The sequence below is a fragment of the Euprymna scolopes genome, chromosome 6, assembly GCF_053919585.1.
Source record: "Euprymna scolopes isolate OS-2025 chromosome 6, ASM5391958v1, whole genome shotgun sequence".
NCBI classification, from domain to species: Eukaryota; Metazoa; Mollusca; class Cephalopoda; order Sepiida; family Sepiolidae; genus Euprymna; species Euprymna scolopes.
The window spans coordinates 50,961,563-50,979,251 of record NC_136487.1 but is presented as its reverse complement, the minus strand read 5'-3'; the positions used below and the strand labels follow the sequence as shown (position 1 = coordinate 50,979,251).

Below are 17,689 nucleotides of genomic sequence, written 5' to 3'. Positions count from 1 at the left end.
TAATCTCTACAATGTTTCATTTGTTTATAAAAAGTTTTGTCAATTAAACTAAAGATTTAATATTTGATGCATAAAAATTACCTAGATCTAGAAAAATTTCTCCTTCACTTATTGAAGACAATAAAGAGGAGTATACAAAATTTTCATTAAAAAAAACGCAATCTCTACATTCGTTTATTAAAATGTTTTGTTAAGGAAAAGACTGCCTCTCTGAAAAAAGTGCACCTAACATCAAAAATATATATTCTCTCCATTTCTGTTTAAATCAATCTTTTCTTTATATTAAAAATCAACGAATAAAATAAACAATTCAGGTAATGTATGTTTGTTGACAAATGACACGTATGTTGGCAGTCAATTGTAATATGTCCTGTTTGAGTTTTGGGGCTTCATGGGTTCTTATTTGATACTTTACCCAAAAACACAGTAGGAAGAAATTCAAAAAATTTATTGATTTTCACCTTTATGATGTAAAAGATAAATATTAAAAAAAGAATTATGATTTAAAAAAAAAAAAAAAAAGATGATCCTTATGGAATATTTGAATATGTCAAGCTTGGATTAATAAGTTTTTTGTTTTTTTTAATTTGTAAAACTTTGTAAACAAACATTTTCAATTTATGAACTAATTAACAATGCATCATAATGAATTCATGAAATAATAAATGCTAATACATTTACTGATTAAAATTCAAAAAAAAAAAATTATCAAAAATTTCTATTGGGTTTATACACCTTTCAACATTAAATGAGCCAGAATTGTTGAGGCAAAACAAAAAACCTAAGTAATGTTGTAATCGTGTTTTGACAATTCTTTTTCCCACTATTAAATTCTTTGATTTTTTTTTTTGTTTTTGTTTTGCAGTTGTTCCAAGAGCTCCTCAAAAAGTGAATCATATGGCTGTCACACCCACAACTGTAACTCTTGTTATCTCTCCACCTGTCGACAATGGTGGTATTGCAATTGACCAGTATCGCATAGAATATGGAACAGGTGGATTCCATAACCAAACAGATACATTTGTTAGTAAGTAACACTTTCTGTCTGCTCCTTTTTTTTTTATTATTTTTTTTTTTATTTTTGAAAGCACCAGCTTTTGATGTAATATCTTCTGATTTCTTAATGTATGGATTGAGAGGGTTGTGCAATACAATGTGATTACAAAAAATGCATTTTTGATTAAAAAAAAACAAAAAAAAAACACTATTACATACTTGTCATGTCAAAATCAATAAAAAGATAGATCTAGAGCTATTTATTTTACATAGAAAAAATTTTTTTTAAAAAAAACGGCGATCCGCCATTTTTCTTTTGAAATGGCAGATGACAATTGAGTTGTGAAAATAAGATTGTAGTTACCTCCCTTGGATTTTAAAAACTCTTCAACATTATCAAATATTATAAAACTATAATTCAATAAAGTATATTTTTCCTTGTAATCATTTTTTTTACTTGATTATTTTTTGTAATTTTAGCAATGTTTACTAATTTCCACATGATACATAATTGTTTACAATTATTTGAAATTCCATTATACTGCACTTTTTTTTCTTAGATTTTCTTATCTATTTATTTGAATTTTCCTTCCATTTTATAACCTTTTTTTTTCTTTTTTTTTCTGTCTTCATAGATGGTCAAGATAAAAATGAATTTACCAAAGTTGTTCTGCGCCAACTTTCTCCTGAAACTAAATACCAAATCAAGGTGTTTGCTGGCAATGCTGTTGGTTTGAGCACAACATTTTACGATCTTTCCGTGAAAACATTGGGTGTCAGTAAGTACCTTTCGTGGAAGAGGGTCCATTAAGTCAATATCTAACCCTAAACCAGCTATTTCAGTGCAATACGTGTAGGGCAAGCAACATTGTCATGGTTATATGGACGGACTTGATAAAGTTTGCAAGTGGAGTTCAACTACTATGATGTTCAGCTATACCTGTCCCCATTCTCATGCTATGGCTAAAATAACTGTCTTCGATGAAGCATTCAGAGAAAGTATTTTTTCAACATTAAATAGTCTTAAAAAATGGGATATTATCAGCTGTCCATCGTTATGCTTATGCCAGTTGGGGGGCATTATATCGCAAATTAATTTTTTGTCACCTAGAGAAAGAATTAATTTTCAAAATAATGCTTTCTGCATAGTTAACATAAACATAGCAGTAGTTTACAATCGATAGGGAGAATCAAATCTTTGCTAACATTGCAGGTCAGCACATGATTGGTCTAATCATCTTGTGGGTTCTTGTTCAAGACTGTTCTGCGTTGACCGCTATGGTTCAAAGTGTGGTACTGACCAATTAAGAAGCCAGCTGAACCTGATCTGGGTAAACAACATTGCAATAACATTTAAAATATGAAAGGTAGATAGATATACACTCTGCACTTCGTTTCTCTCTATTGACCTATTTTCTGATATTTTTTAATTGTGCTTCTTGGCTTCACATTGCATGTAAATTTTGGAGTTAAGAAAATCCAAAGTATTTATGTGATTTTAAAAATAAAAAAAATTAAAGACAGAACACCTGGTAGCTACAACTAATAAATGATAAATATGGCACATTTAAACAATTAGCTGTTTATATGTGCAGTATTAGCTGTCTTGGTTAGGCCATATTCTTACATAATTACTGATTCTGTTTTGAATTTCCAATTTGTTTAAAATTTCTAAATATTTAGCTGTACAATTTTTTCTTAATTTTCTGATTACCATAAAAATAAAACATGTAATATATGAATGTATTTTTTGCAAATGTAAAGTTACACTTGGGAATAGTGGGTGATCTATAGATTTTAGTATTACTGGTAGTTTAAAATCAACAAATCCAGGTTGTCCTCGATGGTCGTACATCTAAACAATATGATATAAATGCGGGAGTACCTCAAGGACCTCTATTATTCCTAATATTCATAAATGACCTCCCTGACAAAATTGTCTGTGAAATGGGTATATATGCTGATGACACCAGGCTCTATAACAGACACGACAGGAAAATAAATGAACACTTATCTAAAGAAATGGCAGAAACACTAGAGGATGACCTCCAATCTGTAGTGGAATGAAGATAAAAATGGATGATCACCTTCAATGCTGCCAAGACTAAACTTGTTTCCTTCAATAATTACAAGAAAAATTCTCTACCACCAATAGCAATGGCCAAAGACTCTTTATCTGAAAGCGCATCTTTTAAACTCCTCAGCCTAACGTTCACAGGAAACACGAGTTGGAACAATTACATTGAGAGCATTGCCAGGACCGCTGCGAAGAAGGTAGGTTCTCTCTACCATGCTAGAAAGCTACTAACGGCCGAAAGTATTCTGTACCTCTATAAGGCCACCATTCGCCCATGTATGGAGTATTGTTATCATATTTGGGCTGGTGTATCTGCTACTAGTCTCTTGCTCCTAGACATGGTTCAAAAGAGTCGCCAACCTGATAGGTCCTGAACTGTCATCTAAGCTTTAGCTTCTGTCCCATCGACGAAATGTAGCATCCCTCTGCCTGTTCTACAAGTACTTTAACGGGGAATGTTCCGACAAACTGCAAGCACTCGTACCCCATCAACGTAAATACTCCCGACAAGTAGCTAAATCACACCTCTTCACAGTAGAGATCCCTAGATGTAAAAGATCCTTCTACTCCAGTAGTTTCTTCCCCAGAACCGCTAGACTTTGAAATTCCCTTCCGGGTTCCTGCTTCCCCAACTGTCTTGACATGCAGAAGTTCAAGTGTAATGTGAACCAACATCTTGCTGCCCAACTTCCCACGTAGTGCTCCTGATAGTATCCCTCTACATCAAAATGGCAATGTGCCTTGTTTGGGGTGAAAATGTAATTTAAAAAAAAAAAATGTCATTTTATCATTAGTATCAGCATTGGAAAATAAAATTAAAAACAAAAAATAAAATTAAAAACAAAAGGTTAAGAATCGTTTTTAACATCTGAAAATAGGCACAATTTTTATTCTGTTGCCTCAAAAAGATTAGATTTTTACGATCCTTAATTCCAATATTATGACGAATGTAATTATCGGGTAGCAATGAACAGTTTTGACCCCTACCCACCCCTATTAATGTGAACTTGTGAAAGTGAATAGATACTCATAATTACAATTTTCTTCTAAAAAATAATTTAAAAACAATCCAATGTCTATTAAGAATTGGGATAGGGGTATATATTTTACAAAAGGTTTTATTTGATTTCTTTTTGTAGATTTTATTGTAAATATATCGAACACGTTAATTTTATGATGTTGCTTTTCATTACATGAAGACCATCTGTTTTATTAAAAGTAATTTGGAACTAAACTTTCTATTCTCTTGAAGATTTTTTTTTTAAATTTCTGGAATATTTGTTTCTTATCAAATACCTTGAAAGTTGATATAATGTTAAAGAGGAGAATTCTTTATTGAAAATTTTATAAAAATGTAATTTTGATAATCAATAAAAACGAAACGAGTACATAGGACGTGTTGGAATATTTATTTTGGAATATTGGAATCGTCCCATCATTAATTTGTAGTGCTTATCAGGACAGTTAAAACATTTGTGAACTGTAAATTTATAATAAAAAAATGTGTTTGCATATGTCATCTATACTTATGAATTCCAATTGATAACCATTGAGATTCTATATTAAGCTTTTCTTCAATTATACTTAGCCTACAGGAAGAGGAGTCATAAATAATTTCTTTACAATATATTGTAAATCGTATTTTTGCTGAAGATAGTGATTTTTCTTACTTTTAGGGAAACCTTATGATGTCCTCATTAATTCCAACAAGTTTTCTCCAAATCCAACATCTTATACTGTCACTTGGCATGAACCACGATCAGGAGGAGCTAAGATTACATCATACTCTGTACAATACAGGGTGGTGAGTTGACAATTCATCTTTCTTTTTTTCTTTCTTGATAAAAATATGTAATATTGTTTTATAATTTACATGTTAGGCTGTAAATTGGATGCCTAATATTTGCATGTTTTTTTTAAATTTTTTTTTTAACTGAGCCTCTTATTTGGACATCAAAAAGAAAGTCAATGAAGCTGTAACAATATTTAATGTGAAATAATTAGGTTACACAATATATAGGTTAGTGAATGTAATGTGTTGGGTGAGAATTTTTGATGATGAATCATAAGTGTTTGGTAAAGATATTGATTTGAGGATTTCAATCTGATTGGTACTGGTGCTATCAAATCAGCCCGTTATACATTTGTAATTTAGTACTAGGATATTTATTTTCTACAAAAGCACACACACATATCTATATATATATATATATATATATATAGTGGCACCAAAAAGAAAGACTGCACTGGTCGTTTTTTCAAAAACTGCAAATTTAAACTAAAGTGAATATTACTGTTTTAACGAGCTATACCTCATTTGATTCACCTTTTATTCCTCTATAATAATTTTACCTGTTCATATTTGATTTTTAATTGAAGTATGCTAGTTTTTACGTCAATTTAAAAAAATTAACTTCAAATTGAGAAGGCAAAAAGAAAGTCTGCCCAATGGAAGATTGCTATTAAAATATAACTTTGGAACATTAATGCAACACAAATACAACAGGCACACGATGAACTAGTAATTATTTAGTAGGATAGCCCTTCTGCAAATTGACAGCCTTCAATCGTTTGGGCATTCCTTGAATTAATCTGGCACACTACTCTGGTCATCCCACTTTTCTTTAATTTTTGTCCAAAGTTTTTCGAGATTTAAAATTTTATCATTGTGTAGCTGTTGCCATATGTTTTTGATAGGATTGAGGTCTGAAGATTGTGCAAGCCAATCCAAACACAGAATATCATGCTCTTCAAGGAACCTTTTCACATTGCCAGCTGTGTGAATGGAAACATTATCCTGCATGACGATGGGATTATCACGTAAATTCTGGCTAAAGTAGGGTAGAAAATACTCAGACAACATATTAATCTACTTGGTCGAATTAATTTGACCTTACAAACGAACTATAGGCTCTGGACCATTGGCACTAATAACGAAACCAAAACTGAACCTCTACCACATTGCAGCATTGAAACTGTGCACCAAGGATTAAATTCTTCCTTGATACTTGTGCCCAAGTACATGTATTTAGTGACTTTAATATGCACCACAGTAATTGGCTTGGTTTCTCTAGTTACAGACATAGATGGTTGCATCACATATAACTTATCTTCTATCCCATTCCCTGACACAGGCAGTAACGTTCCTCATCTCCCAGATCATCAGGATCAGCAGGCCTCATTTCTAGACTTCTACCACTTTCACATAAATACACTGTACAAACCTAACTAGTAGCAAATTCCCATTTCTTCCCTATACAGGTCCTTAAATACCAAAAAAACTTTCTACTCTAATAGCTTCTATCCTCAAACCGCTTGCCTTTGGAATTCCTTCCCTGCTCCATATTTCTGATTGTACCAACATGCAGAAATTAATGTAATGTCAACAAACACTTTGCTAGATAACTCCCCACTAATGATGCTTTATAAATATGGCCCTAATCACAGTAGTCCCTTAAGCTTCAGTGGCAATGTGCCTTGTTTAGGTTGAATTTAAAAAAATGGGTTTTTTTAATCACTTTTGTTGATTAGCTCAGTCTGACTTTAATTGGGCATCCAGAATTCAAATTGAAGTTTATTCTATTTTATTTTATTAAGGACTAGAAGTCTACCTGGCATTGCCGAATCATAAAATATGCATAAATATATTTTAATTCATGCAGATATCTTATAGAGCCAATTCTCTATTGATTATTATCCAATATATAGTAATGATTTCAAAAGTTATAAAAAAAAAATGACTTGGGTATCATCTACTAGAATTGAAACCAGAACGTTTAGCGCTCTAGCCTTAGTCATTATTTATCTTTCCAGCATCGTTATCATCTGAGCTACCGACAAATGGACACAAAAGGTTAAAAATTGACTTTGAGCTATGAATGTTTGATTTTGCACATGTGCAAAAGTAACAGTAGGAGTAATGTTTTATTCAAGTTACCCTGCCATGGTCAGCTGTTTTGTTTTCAATTTTGACCCCTTAGCAGCAATTTTTTGCCAGTTAAAAAACAAATTGAAAGATGCTACAGGTCCAACTATATAGTAAATTTCAACTCTAGATCAATATTCAGAGAGGAGTTTGGTAGAGACTTTTTGTGCGCATATACACACACACCACCACCACCAAGGTTACTTTTTTTTTTTCGTTTTTTTTTAATTTTTTTTTTTATTGCATTTCCACCCAAAACAGGGCATAGTGCCACTTTGATGTCGGGGACTACTATCTGGGACATAATTGCAAGGATACTATGTTGGGAGTTGAGTAGCAAGATCTCTGTTTACATTACACTTGAACTTCTGCATGTCAGTACAGTCAGGGTAGCAGGAACCTGGGAGGGAATTCCAAAGTCTAGCAGTTCTGGGGAAGAAACTATTAGCGTAGAAGGCTTTCTGGCATCTGGAAATCTAATGTGTAGAGGTGGGATTTTGCTTTTGTCGGGGATATTTATGTCAAAGGGGTACAAGGGCTTGTGGTTCATCATTAAAATATTTGTAAAACAGAGGGATGCAATATTTCATCAATGGGACAGAGGCTGAAGCCTAGATGACAGTTCAGGACCTATTAGGTTGGCGACTCTTTTGAACCTTGTCTAGGAGTGAGAGACTAGTAGCAGATGCACCAGCCCAAATAAGACAACAATACTCCATACATTGTTGAATGGTGGCCTTGTAGAGGTACAGGATACTTTCAGGCGTAAGTAACTTTTAGCACAGTAGAGAGAGCCTACCTACCTCGTGGTAGCCATGGCAATGCTCTTTATGTATCTGTTCTAACTCATGTTCCCTGTGAACATTAAGCCGAGGAGTTTGAACAAAATATTTTCAGGTAATGTATCATTAGCCATAACTATTGGTGGTCGAAGTTTCTTGTAATTATTAAAGGAAACAAGCTTAGTCTTGGCAGCATTCAATGTTACTGTAGTGATATGCAAATTAAGTATAATTTACATATGAGCAGATAGCTCATATTTATAAACCGATACCAACTAAAACAAAGGGTTGTTGAACGCTTACTTAGCGTTATACATGACATATCAATGGCGTCGCTGATAGGATGTTCTCTGGTCTTTGAAGACCCGGCATACGTAGATACTTGGATTCGTTGCTTTGCTGCTAATGCGAGAAGCAAAAAGTTGAAAGACAAAAAAAAACGAGGGGAGAATGAAATCACCAACTTGTTCATGGCTGACGTTGGTTGTGAAGCAATTATGAAGGTTGCTACAATGGTGTACCCTCGAGAACTAGAAGAAATGACTTTCGAAGAAATATGTCTGGTTATCAAGGAAAGCATGAGGTCAAAAAAAAGACTGGTGATTGCAGAAAGGACCAAGTTTATGTCAATGAAGCAGGAAGTGGATGAAGCGATAGTAAAATATTTACACCGGTTAAGAAGTGCAAGTAAATACTGTGAATTTGAAAAACTAGGAACAAAAGAACAAACAACAGAAGAAGACTTAATCCAACTTAGATTAATTGAAGGTATGCATAATTCGGCACATAGATATAAGCTAATGGAACAATTACAACTTACAAACATGCCCTTAAATATGTGTCTAGAATTTATACAACAGCAGGAATTAATACATGCATACAACCAAAATAAAAAAAAATCCTACAAAGAAATAATTGTTGACACATATACAGTAGAAACAAAAAGAAAAAAAATGTACTGTGGAAAAATTCATGAAAGGAAAAAAGAAAAATGGCCACCGTTTGGAAAAATATGTTCCAAGTGTTTAAAAAAGAATTACGTCAAAGTATGTAAAACGAAAAATGTGGAAAGAATAGAGGATGAAAATAGACAAATTTTTAATGTAAAGAAGGATAATATACAAAATACTGGATCAAGGAATGGAGATACAAAAATAAAAATGAAAATCAACAATTGTGTTTTTGAAATGCAGATAGATACTGGCAGTGAAGTAACTATAATTCCCAGAAATTTGTGGGAAAAAATGAGAAAACCGTGTTTAAAAAAAAAAAGCAATCTACAATTACATCAGTTTGATGGCTCGATTATAGCAATTATGGGTTACTTTGAAGGTTCAATAGAACTAAAAGGAAAATATGAAGTAGTATCCATTATAGTTACAAATTGCCGATAAACGCATGGACTATTGGGAATGATGTATTAAAAAATAAGTTGATAATGAGATAGAAATGGAAAAAACAGGGAAATTAAAAAATTATGAAGCTAGCCTGAAATTAAAAGAAAATGTCGTCCCCCCCCTCCTCCTACCACGAAGCGAGAAAAGTACCAGTGCATTTATTACCGTTAGTAATAGCTAAGTTGCGAAAGTTAATAAAGGAAGATTTATTAGAACCTGCCCCTTCAGGAGGAAGTAAATGGGCATTACCCATTGGGGTATTAAAAAAAAAAAGGCGGTGACTTGAGAATTTGTGGAGATTATAAAATAAGGGTGAACCATAAAGTTTGTGCCGACTTGTACCTTATTTCAAATTTGGAAGTAGCTTTACATAAACTTGCCGCAAGGAAAGTATTTTTGAAGATAGACCTAAAATCAGCTTACCACCAAATTCCCATAGATGAAAATTTAAAAGAAGTGAGGACGATAAACACACCTATAGGTCTGTTAAGGTGGAAAAGGATGCCGTATGGCATAAAAACGGCAAGTGCAATTTTTCAAAAAGCTATTGAAAAAGTAATAGGAAATGTTGAAAATACCATGTTATCAAGACGATATGTGTTGGAGATTTAAATGAAGATGATTTAAAGAAAAAAACTGAAAATATACTGAACTGGCTAAGAGACGCTGGCATGACAGTAAATACAAAAAAGTGTATAACCAACAGTAATGAAATATCATTTTTGGGTTACTCAATATCAAAGGAAGGGATTTAATAGAGAAAATTCTAAAAGTGGCTACACCAAAAAATAAAAGAGTTTGAGTCTTTCTTGGGTTTGGTAAACTTTTATAAGAAATATGTATCAAAATATAATGAGTTGACAAAACCGTTTGTAAAGTTAAAAAAAAAATGCAGAGTTAATTTGGTTAGAACAACAGAAAGCCTTTGAAAACTTAAAACAGATTCTGGTGAAAAAGCCAATAGTACAAATTTTTGACCCTAAGGACATAACTCTAACTACTTACACTAGTGAGCATTCCGTATCCAGTATTTTGTCACAAGAGGGTCATCCCGTAATGTACTTATCGAAGAGATTAACAACTACTGAACACAATTATTCTAATATGGAAAGGGAGGCACTAGCCATACTGTGGACAACGAATAGAGCAAGACAGTTTTTGATGGAAAAAAAATTCTTGTTGAAAAATGATCACAGACCAATGGAATTTATTTTCAACCCAAGAAAAGAACTACCGAAAGTTACAACGTCCAGAATATTACGTTGGGTGATCAGACTGATGGCATTCGACTTTGACATTGAGTATGTTAAAGGGAATACGATACCGCACGTTGATGCTTTATCTAGATTTAGGTTTTATAGAGAGGATAAGGACAAAAACAACAAAGAATTTGAAGACACATTCCTGCACCTTGTAGAAACCGATGTAATTTCTGTAGATAAAATGGCTACTGAAACTACAAATGACACAGTGTTAAATAGAATAGTGTTGAGGATAAAAGAGAATCGCTGGGGAAATTGTTCAATGGCTGAAAGACCATTCAAAGAAATAAGATATAAACTGGATAATATGTAATGGAGATTTGGTTGTTCCCCCAGAAACACAGAGGAAACAGGTTATAAAAAGTGTCCCTGATGATGTACATTGTGGAGTAGCAGCTATGCAAATAAGATTAAAATTGGAAGCATGGTGGCCGGGGCACTCAAGAGACGTAGAGGACTACGTAAAAGATGCACAAAATGCACAGAACTCAGGAATTTCAAGCAAAAGAAAATACATGTATGACCCCGAGAAGTAGAACCATGGAGCAGAGTACACATGGATCATGCCTATGTCAATGAAATAGGAATATTATTAATATTAGCAGACACATATTCAGGTTGGCCTGAAGTGGTGAGAGTACCTGATAAAAAAGTACCACCATAAAACAAATATTAAGAGTAATATTTTCGAGAAATGGGATACCGAGAACATTGGTGACGGATAACGCGCCAGAATTTGCCGATGCTGATTTGCATGAATGGTTAAGAAAAATAGGATGCAGACCTTACAAGACCCCTCCCTACCACTCTCAAAGTAACGGGATAGCGGAAATGATGGTCCAGGTGGTAAAGAAGGGCATAAAAGCATGCGTGCAACAGAAGGAGAAAATCAATGCTTTCCTACCAAGATTATTACTAAGTTATAGAACAATTCTGCATGCAGGCAGGCCAGAAAGTCCGTCTGCCTTAATGGGCAGACAATTAAGGTCTCTTTTAAGTATGTCATATGCTACAAATCAAAAGATGTGGTACAAAAGAAATAGGAATACAGAAGCCGAGACAGCAGAATTTATTATGCAGAAACGACATAATACTGCAATATTAAATAAAGAAAATGGGAACAGTGTTCAAGCTCATGCTGACCAAATAAGATACTAAGGAGAACAATCGGATTAGGAAATGCCTTCAGAGCTGCCCATTATTAACGTAGCAGAAGAGTTGCAGAATGAGACTGCAGAGGAAGAAGTAGAGTGGGACGACATAGAAGAGGAAGAAGTAGAATGGGACAAGGCAAAAGAGGGAGATCAAAATATGCAGGAGGAACACTGCGATGATAGGGAAAGACGTGATAGATCCAGATCTCCAAGGAAAAGGAGAATGATAAAGGAAGATGTTCAGGAGGGCACGAGAAGTACAAAAGTACTTGCGGCATGAAACCTCACCATTATAGGGAGATGTAGTGATATGCAAGTTAAGTATAATTTACATATGAGCAGATGGCTCATATTTATAAACCGACACCAACTAGAACAGAGGGTTGTTGAACACTTGCTTAGCGTTACACACGACATATCAGTTACCATCCATTTTTGTCTCCATTCCATGACAAACTGGAGGTCTTCCTCTAGGGTTTTTGCCATTGCCTTAGATACGTGTTCATTCGTTTTCCCTTCATGTCTGTTATAGAGCGTTGTGTCATCAGCAAGTATAGCCATTTCGGAGACAATTTTATCAGGGAGGTTATTTATGAATATTAGGAAAAATAAAAGTTCAAGGATCAACACCTGAAGTACACCTGCATTTATATCATATTGTTTAGATATGACCGTTGAGGACAACCTGGATTCTTCTCTAATTTAAGAAGGATTTAATTATGTTAAGTATTCGTCCAGTGATACCATATGATCTGATTTTTCTGAGAAGACCATCATGCTATACCCTGTCAAAAGCCTTAGATCTATCTATGGCTACTGTCCAGTGTATGGTATATACGTTCAGAGATTAGTTAGGATATCTGCAATAGAATGGGCTTGCCTAAATCCATATTGTTGGTCAGACAGAAGTTTAGCAACTGTAAGGTGGTGGACTAGAACTTTATTAATTATGGACTCAAATATTTTGGTGAAAGGAGGGAGGATAATGAGGCGATAATTTAATGGGTCAGTTTTTTCACCAGAATTCTTGTAAACTGGTACCACAGAAGCAGTTTTCCAGCAGTCAGGAAAGCAAGATTCATTAAGGCATTGGTTGTAAAGTTTGGAGAGAACTGGAGCAACCTCAGTGGTGCATTTTTTTAATAATACAGCTGGGATGAAATCAGGTTCGCATGCTTTTGAGATGTGTAGGTTTTTTATAATATCATGCACTTGAGGAGGGGTGATTTTCAGATCATCTAGTGTGGTGTCTGTCTGCAAAGGAGTCAGGGAGGAAGTGGTTTGCTGGGTGCAATGTAGATTTTGAAGCAAACCGACTGGCAAGCATGTTGGCCTTATCAGTTGCTGTGCAAACAGCCTCATGATTGTTTAATAGTGGGGAATTGTTGATTGCCCATTATTTACTACACTGTTGTAGATTTTCCAGAAATCACGGGTTCCTAATTTCTGTGCTTCAATGCGTTTTCTAGTGGTTTCAATCTTCGATAAACTTTTGTCTGTTTGTACTGGACTTATGTTGGATAAATCTGTGGTATGCATGCTGTCTTTGAGCAATGGCAACTGCGTAAGTAGAAGTAAACCATTGGGGAGAACTGGGTTTGCTATAGAACTTCCATGTGGGAACATGTGCTTCAATTGCTGCTTTGAACTATTCAGTGGTCTCATTTGCACACTATTCTGTAGAAAGAGAAAAGATATTTCTTCATTAGGCATTTCTGATGAGATACTTGATGGCTTCTCAGTCAGCCTTGTTAAAGTACCTTGTCGTTTTGAGAATTATTTCAGTGTGATAGGACATTTTTGTCTTAAATTCTATGCAATTATGCAGAATGTAGAAACTATGCATAATAGAATTCAGTGTAATAAAATCAGTCATCTAATAAAAAAACCATAAAAATAAACAAGTAATTAACACTTGTTTTACAAAGGAATATGCAAGTTGGTTAACCTTCATGTAGTTGCTCACATATCCATGACTGAATATATTAAGAAGTTCATTTTAATAATTTTAAATAGAAAAAGTAGGCTTTTAATATCAGTGTCAGAGCAAGAGAAAGAAAATCAACTTTATAGATTAACATTTTTTTAGTCATCTGCCACATTCTTTAATACAGAATGAAATGAGCTTTGTCGTAGTTTTCTGTCTTAAGTTATTTTTTATGTTTATAATTTTTAATTCTGTTAGAAATGCGTACATGATTTTTAAACAAGTTTTTGTTCAAAACATTTCCATTCATTTAAAATTTGTACATGTTTCAGCTGTTTAAGAGATTTGAAGCTTATTGATTAGAAGAAATGGGTGAAAAACAAATGTACGCCTTGTACTTGAATCAACGTTCACCGGAATCATCCATCCATCCATGGTGCTGCACCTAACTAAGCCTGACAACTTGAGATTAATGATTAGGCGATGTTTAGCTACTCGCTATTCCAATCCTTAGACATGGCAGCCCAGATTGGGTTCCAGGTCAGATTTAACTGTCATCAGGCAGAGTTTTTGTTGTCTACCACATTGTTTTGCTTTTGTTTTTTTTTGTTTTTCTGACACTATATATGGATGCTGGGGCAATTGCTTCAGAGATGAACTCTCTTGATTGATGGTGAAGGACATGACCCAGCTAATGCTCTTGTGAGGATGACTTGTCAGAAGGAGTTAATTTTGCAGTGGAAACATTGTGTTATTTGAGATGAAGTGTTGCATTGGACACAGAGCATGCAATGTAGGTAATTGAAGAAATGTGTAATGATGAATTATGTTTGAATATTAGGGCTATTGTATTATTTTTTTTCCTACGTTGTACGAAACGTTCATTTGTAATAGAATGTATTTTGTATTTTCCTTTTATAAATTGTAGTGCAGGGCAACCATTGAATTAGCAGAGTTGTTTGTTATCATTTTTTTGTTTTTGCTATGGGCTCACCACTTATCAAGATCCAAAGGCCACTTGAGGATAAGAGTTAATGAGTATCAGGTAGCCAGTGAGACAACAATGATGATTGGTAACGATGGAAATTTGTTAGAATTTGATTATTTAAGAGGATGACTTGTTTGTTTAAAATGATCATGTTATAGTCAGCTAGGAAACAGCTCTGCAGTATTGTATTCCACAGGCTAGCAGTTCTAGGAAGGAAACGTTGCTCAAGGAATTCTTGTTTAATTTTAGGCACAGATCAAAAGTAAGGGAAATTGTTGATAATGGTTGTAGATAAATGAGTGTTTTGTTTGTTTAGAATGCTTTACACAGAAGCTATCACAGATTGAATCATGTGCCGTGAAAATAATGATCAAGTAGAGATTTGCAACGTCTCTTCTGTGAGAATGTGGTAGTAGGGAGAACATCGGCCACTCGATTTATTTTTAAAATATGATCGGTTACAGGATGAAATAGCCTAAGAAAGATTGGTATGCTGTAAATGTTAACCAAACGAATCCTTCAACTAATTCTTTTCTAATAATTCTATTGTTCTGTTTAGGTTCATATTAAAAAAGATGTTGAGCCTTGGGAAGTTGATCCTGATGCCCAGAACGGTAAATTTAGCGCGCACACAGTTAAGGACACGACAAGCTACGTGTTGCATAATTTGCAACCCAACACATACTATGAAGTCCAAGTCGTGGCGATCAATGCAATGGGTGATTCGGCACCACGACCAAAGATAATTTTAACTAAAGAAAGTAAGTAACGTTATTTTATATCCCCCTCCCATATGCACATCATTAACCCTTTGTTTTATATAATCGTTTTTTTTTTTTTGTTTTAATGTTGTCTTGTTTTAGTTTTTGTTGTTATTGTTATTTTGTACTCTTATTTCCCTTCCACCCCCACTCCCATTTTAATTATTGTTTATATATCTGATTACATTTCTTTTTTGTGTCTGTGTTGTCTCATTTCAAGATAACTTTTTCTTATTTTTGTGAAAAATATATTCGGTCTTTTAACAAAAAAAAAAAAAAAATGTTTTTTGGATGCATTTTCTTTTTTATTTTATTTTCTTCTTTTTTATTTTCTATTCTTCCTTTTTTATTTTATAATCTTTTTTATTTTTTATTCTTTTTTCATGTTAGTCCCCGACAAACTTGCAAGTAAAGCATGCTTGTCATTCATTGGCAAATGTTGATATGTAATTTTTCAACAAGCCTATCGGAGCAGTCGTTCCTTTCTGACTTTGTTTTCAGTGAGTTTACTGCATTGGTATACAGACAAGTCAGTTTTCCAATTAGTGTTTTTAAAAAAAAAAAAAAAAACTTTTTTTTAATAGTATTTGTTTACATTGGTGATCTTCTAAACCAGCACACATTTTAGGTGAATACATTACATACTTGCGTGTCATGGCGAAATTTGTATAAATTCCAAAAATTGTAAAAAATGATCTAGTAAGAAAATGTTAGATATATTATTCACACAAAATCATCCACAATTACTTTTTAAAAATGGTGGACCATTAATTTAAGTCAAGGGAGATAAGTAAGTTTATAATACTGATATAGTCACACAGCTCTTTCACATTTTAAAACATCTGATAAAACTTTATAATTTGATAAATTCTATTTTGCCTGTAATTTTTTACTGGATTATTTTTTGTAATTTGGCAATTTATACTAATTTCAGCATGACATGTTAGTATGTAATAATGTTTTCACCTGAAGTGCATTGGTTTAAAAGATCATCAATGTGAACAATCACCAAAATAAAATGAAGTTTCATCTTCTCTCACACATACAGCTACCCTTCCATTTTAGTCTCTTGTACCCATTGTTCGGTTTTGAAAGGATTTGATAAGGGAGATAATTTTCAATATATTTTATTATTTAAAAATGAACCCTCAATTTCAAATGCATTGACAAAGTTTTTTTTTCTGTTTGTTTAGAATTTCCAGATAGTTATGATAGTTATGAGGAGCCGGGTAAGAAACAATTCACTGTCCCTTGCCAAATATTTACCGCTTCTAAAAGTTACACACATTTTACAATTCAGAAATTCTTTGCAGTCTGTTTCTCTTGCTGAACAAGACCTAAGAATTCCTTTACCTTTTTTCACACACACACACAGCTTCAAGGCATCAAATTGTACAGATTTCAACATCAATAAAAATCCACTCCACATATCCATTTTTTAGTGCACAAACATTCAAAGGTTTTATCTTGTAAAAAAGAATAAATATTCTCCTGCTATATTGCATAAAATAATCCTTAGAGTTTCACGTAATTGATCCATATGTATTTACATATGAAGATAAAGCAAGAGCCGTGGATTTTCCCTCGGCACTAAAGCCAACAGTCAAGGATATTTTTTAAGTGACGTTTTTCCCTGTTAACTAAGTTATGACTTTGGTCCTATGCAATTCTAGGAAATTCACCTTCTTGGGCTTTGTCTTTTCCTTTTGAGATAGTGAGTTTATTGCTAATAACTTTAGGTGCCCCTACTAAGGAATGCCAGCAGGGTTGTCCAGACATATTTTGCAGGCCAGAGTGCTCTTTCTCTAGAGTGTTGGTTCTTCAAATGCCACTTTCCAACCCTTATGTTGTATCATCCCGCCATTGGAGGCAGGTAAATATCAAGAAGAGATATCCTTAAAATGTGTCCATTCTATCTATGTGTTTGTCAATAAAAATGTTCTTTTTAAAGTTACATATGACCTTTAAACAAATATTAAAGACCAGGCAAAGCTTCTTATTGAGATACTTGACACTTTTGAGGAAATCTTTACAACTACCAGTTGGCATATCTCTGTCTAAAATGCAGATGATTCTTCTTTGTGGTTACAAAACCTAGCCAATGAGAGCAGTTGATATTCAGAGGCTTGAAGTCTTCAACAACTGTCAGCACTGCCACTATGTGGAACAAGTTCCAACACAAGCTCTCCATTGATGATTGAATCTTCAAACTTTGCCATCTGTCCTACTTCAATGATGTCTAAGATGGTTTGGGCATGCAGCTCAATTCTCATTTACCAAGTCCTCCACACTTGGTTGGTGCAAATGTTCTGGTGACCAAGTTTGGGCAGCAATCAACAGCACTATTAGACCTGCAAGTAATTAGTCTTAGGCTATGGGCCTTGCTCAGAATTGATGAAATTGGGTTGTAATGGTCAGAG

The 17,689-nt window shown here is 33.9% G+C and overlaps 1 protein-coding gene across 7 annotated transcripts in view; it reads left to right on the top strand.

Annotated features, from left to right (window-relative positions):
• The window catches only part of LOC145277647 (fasciclin-2-like), a 248,853-nt gene that overhangs the window by 153,500 nt on the left and 77,664 nt on the right, over positions 1-17,689 (top strand). For all 7 annotated transcript variants that reach the window (XM_080129239.1, XM_080129237.1, XM_080129238.1 and 4 more), the window contains exons 12-15: positions 866-1,027; positions 1,632-1,775; positions 4,750-4,877; positions 15,068-15,269. In XM_080129239.1, coding sequence (XP_079985365.1) covers positions 866-1,027; positions 1,632-1,775; positions 4,750-4,877; positions 15,068-15,269 — 636 coding nt within the window. The remainder of the gene's footprint in view (positions 1-865; positions 1,028-1,631; positions 1,776-4,749; positions 4,878-15,067; positions 15,270-17,689) is intronic.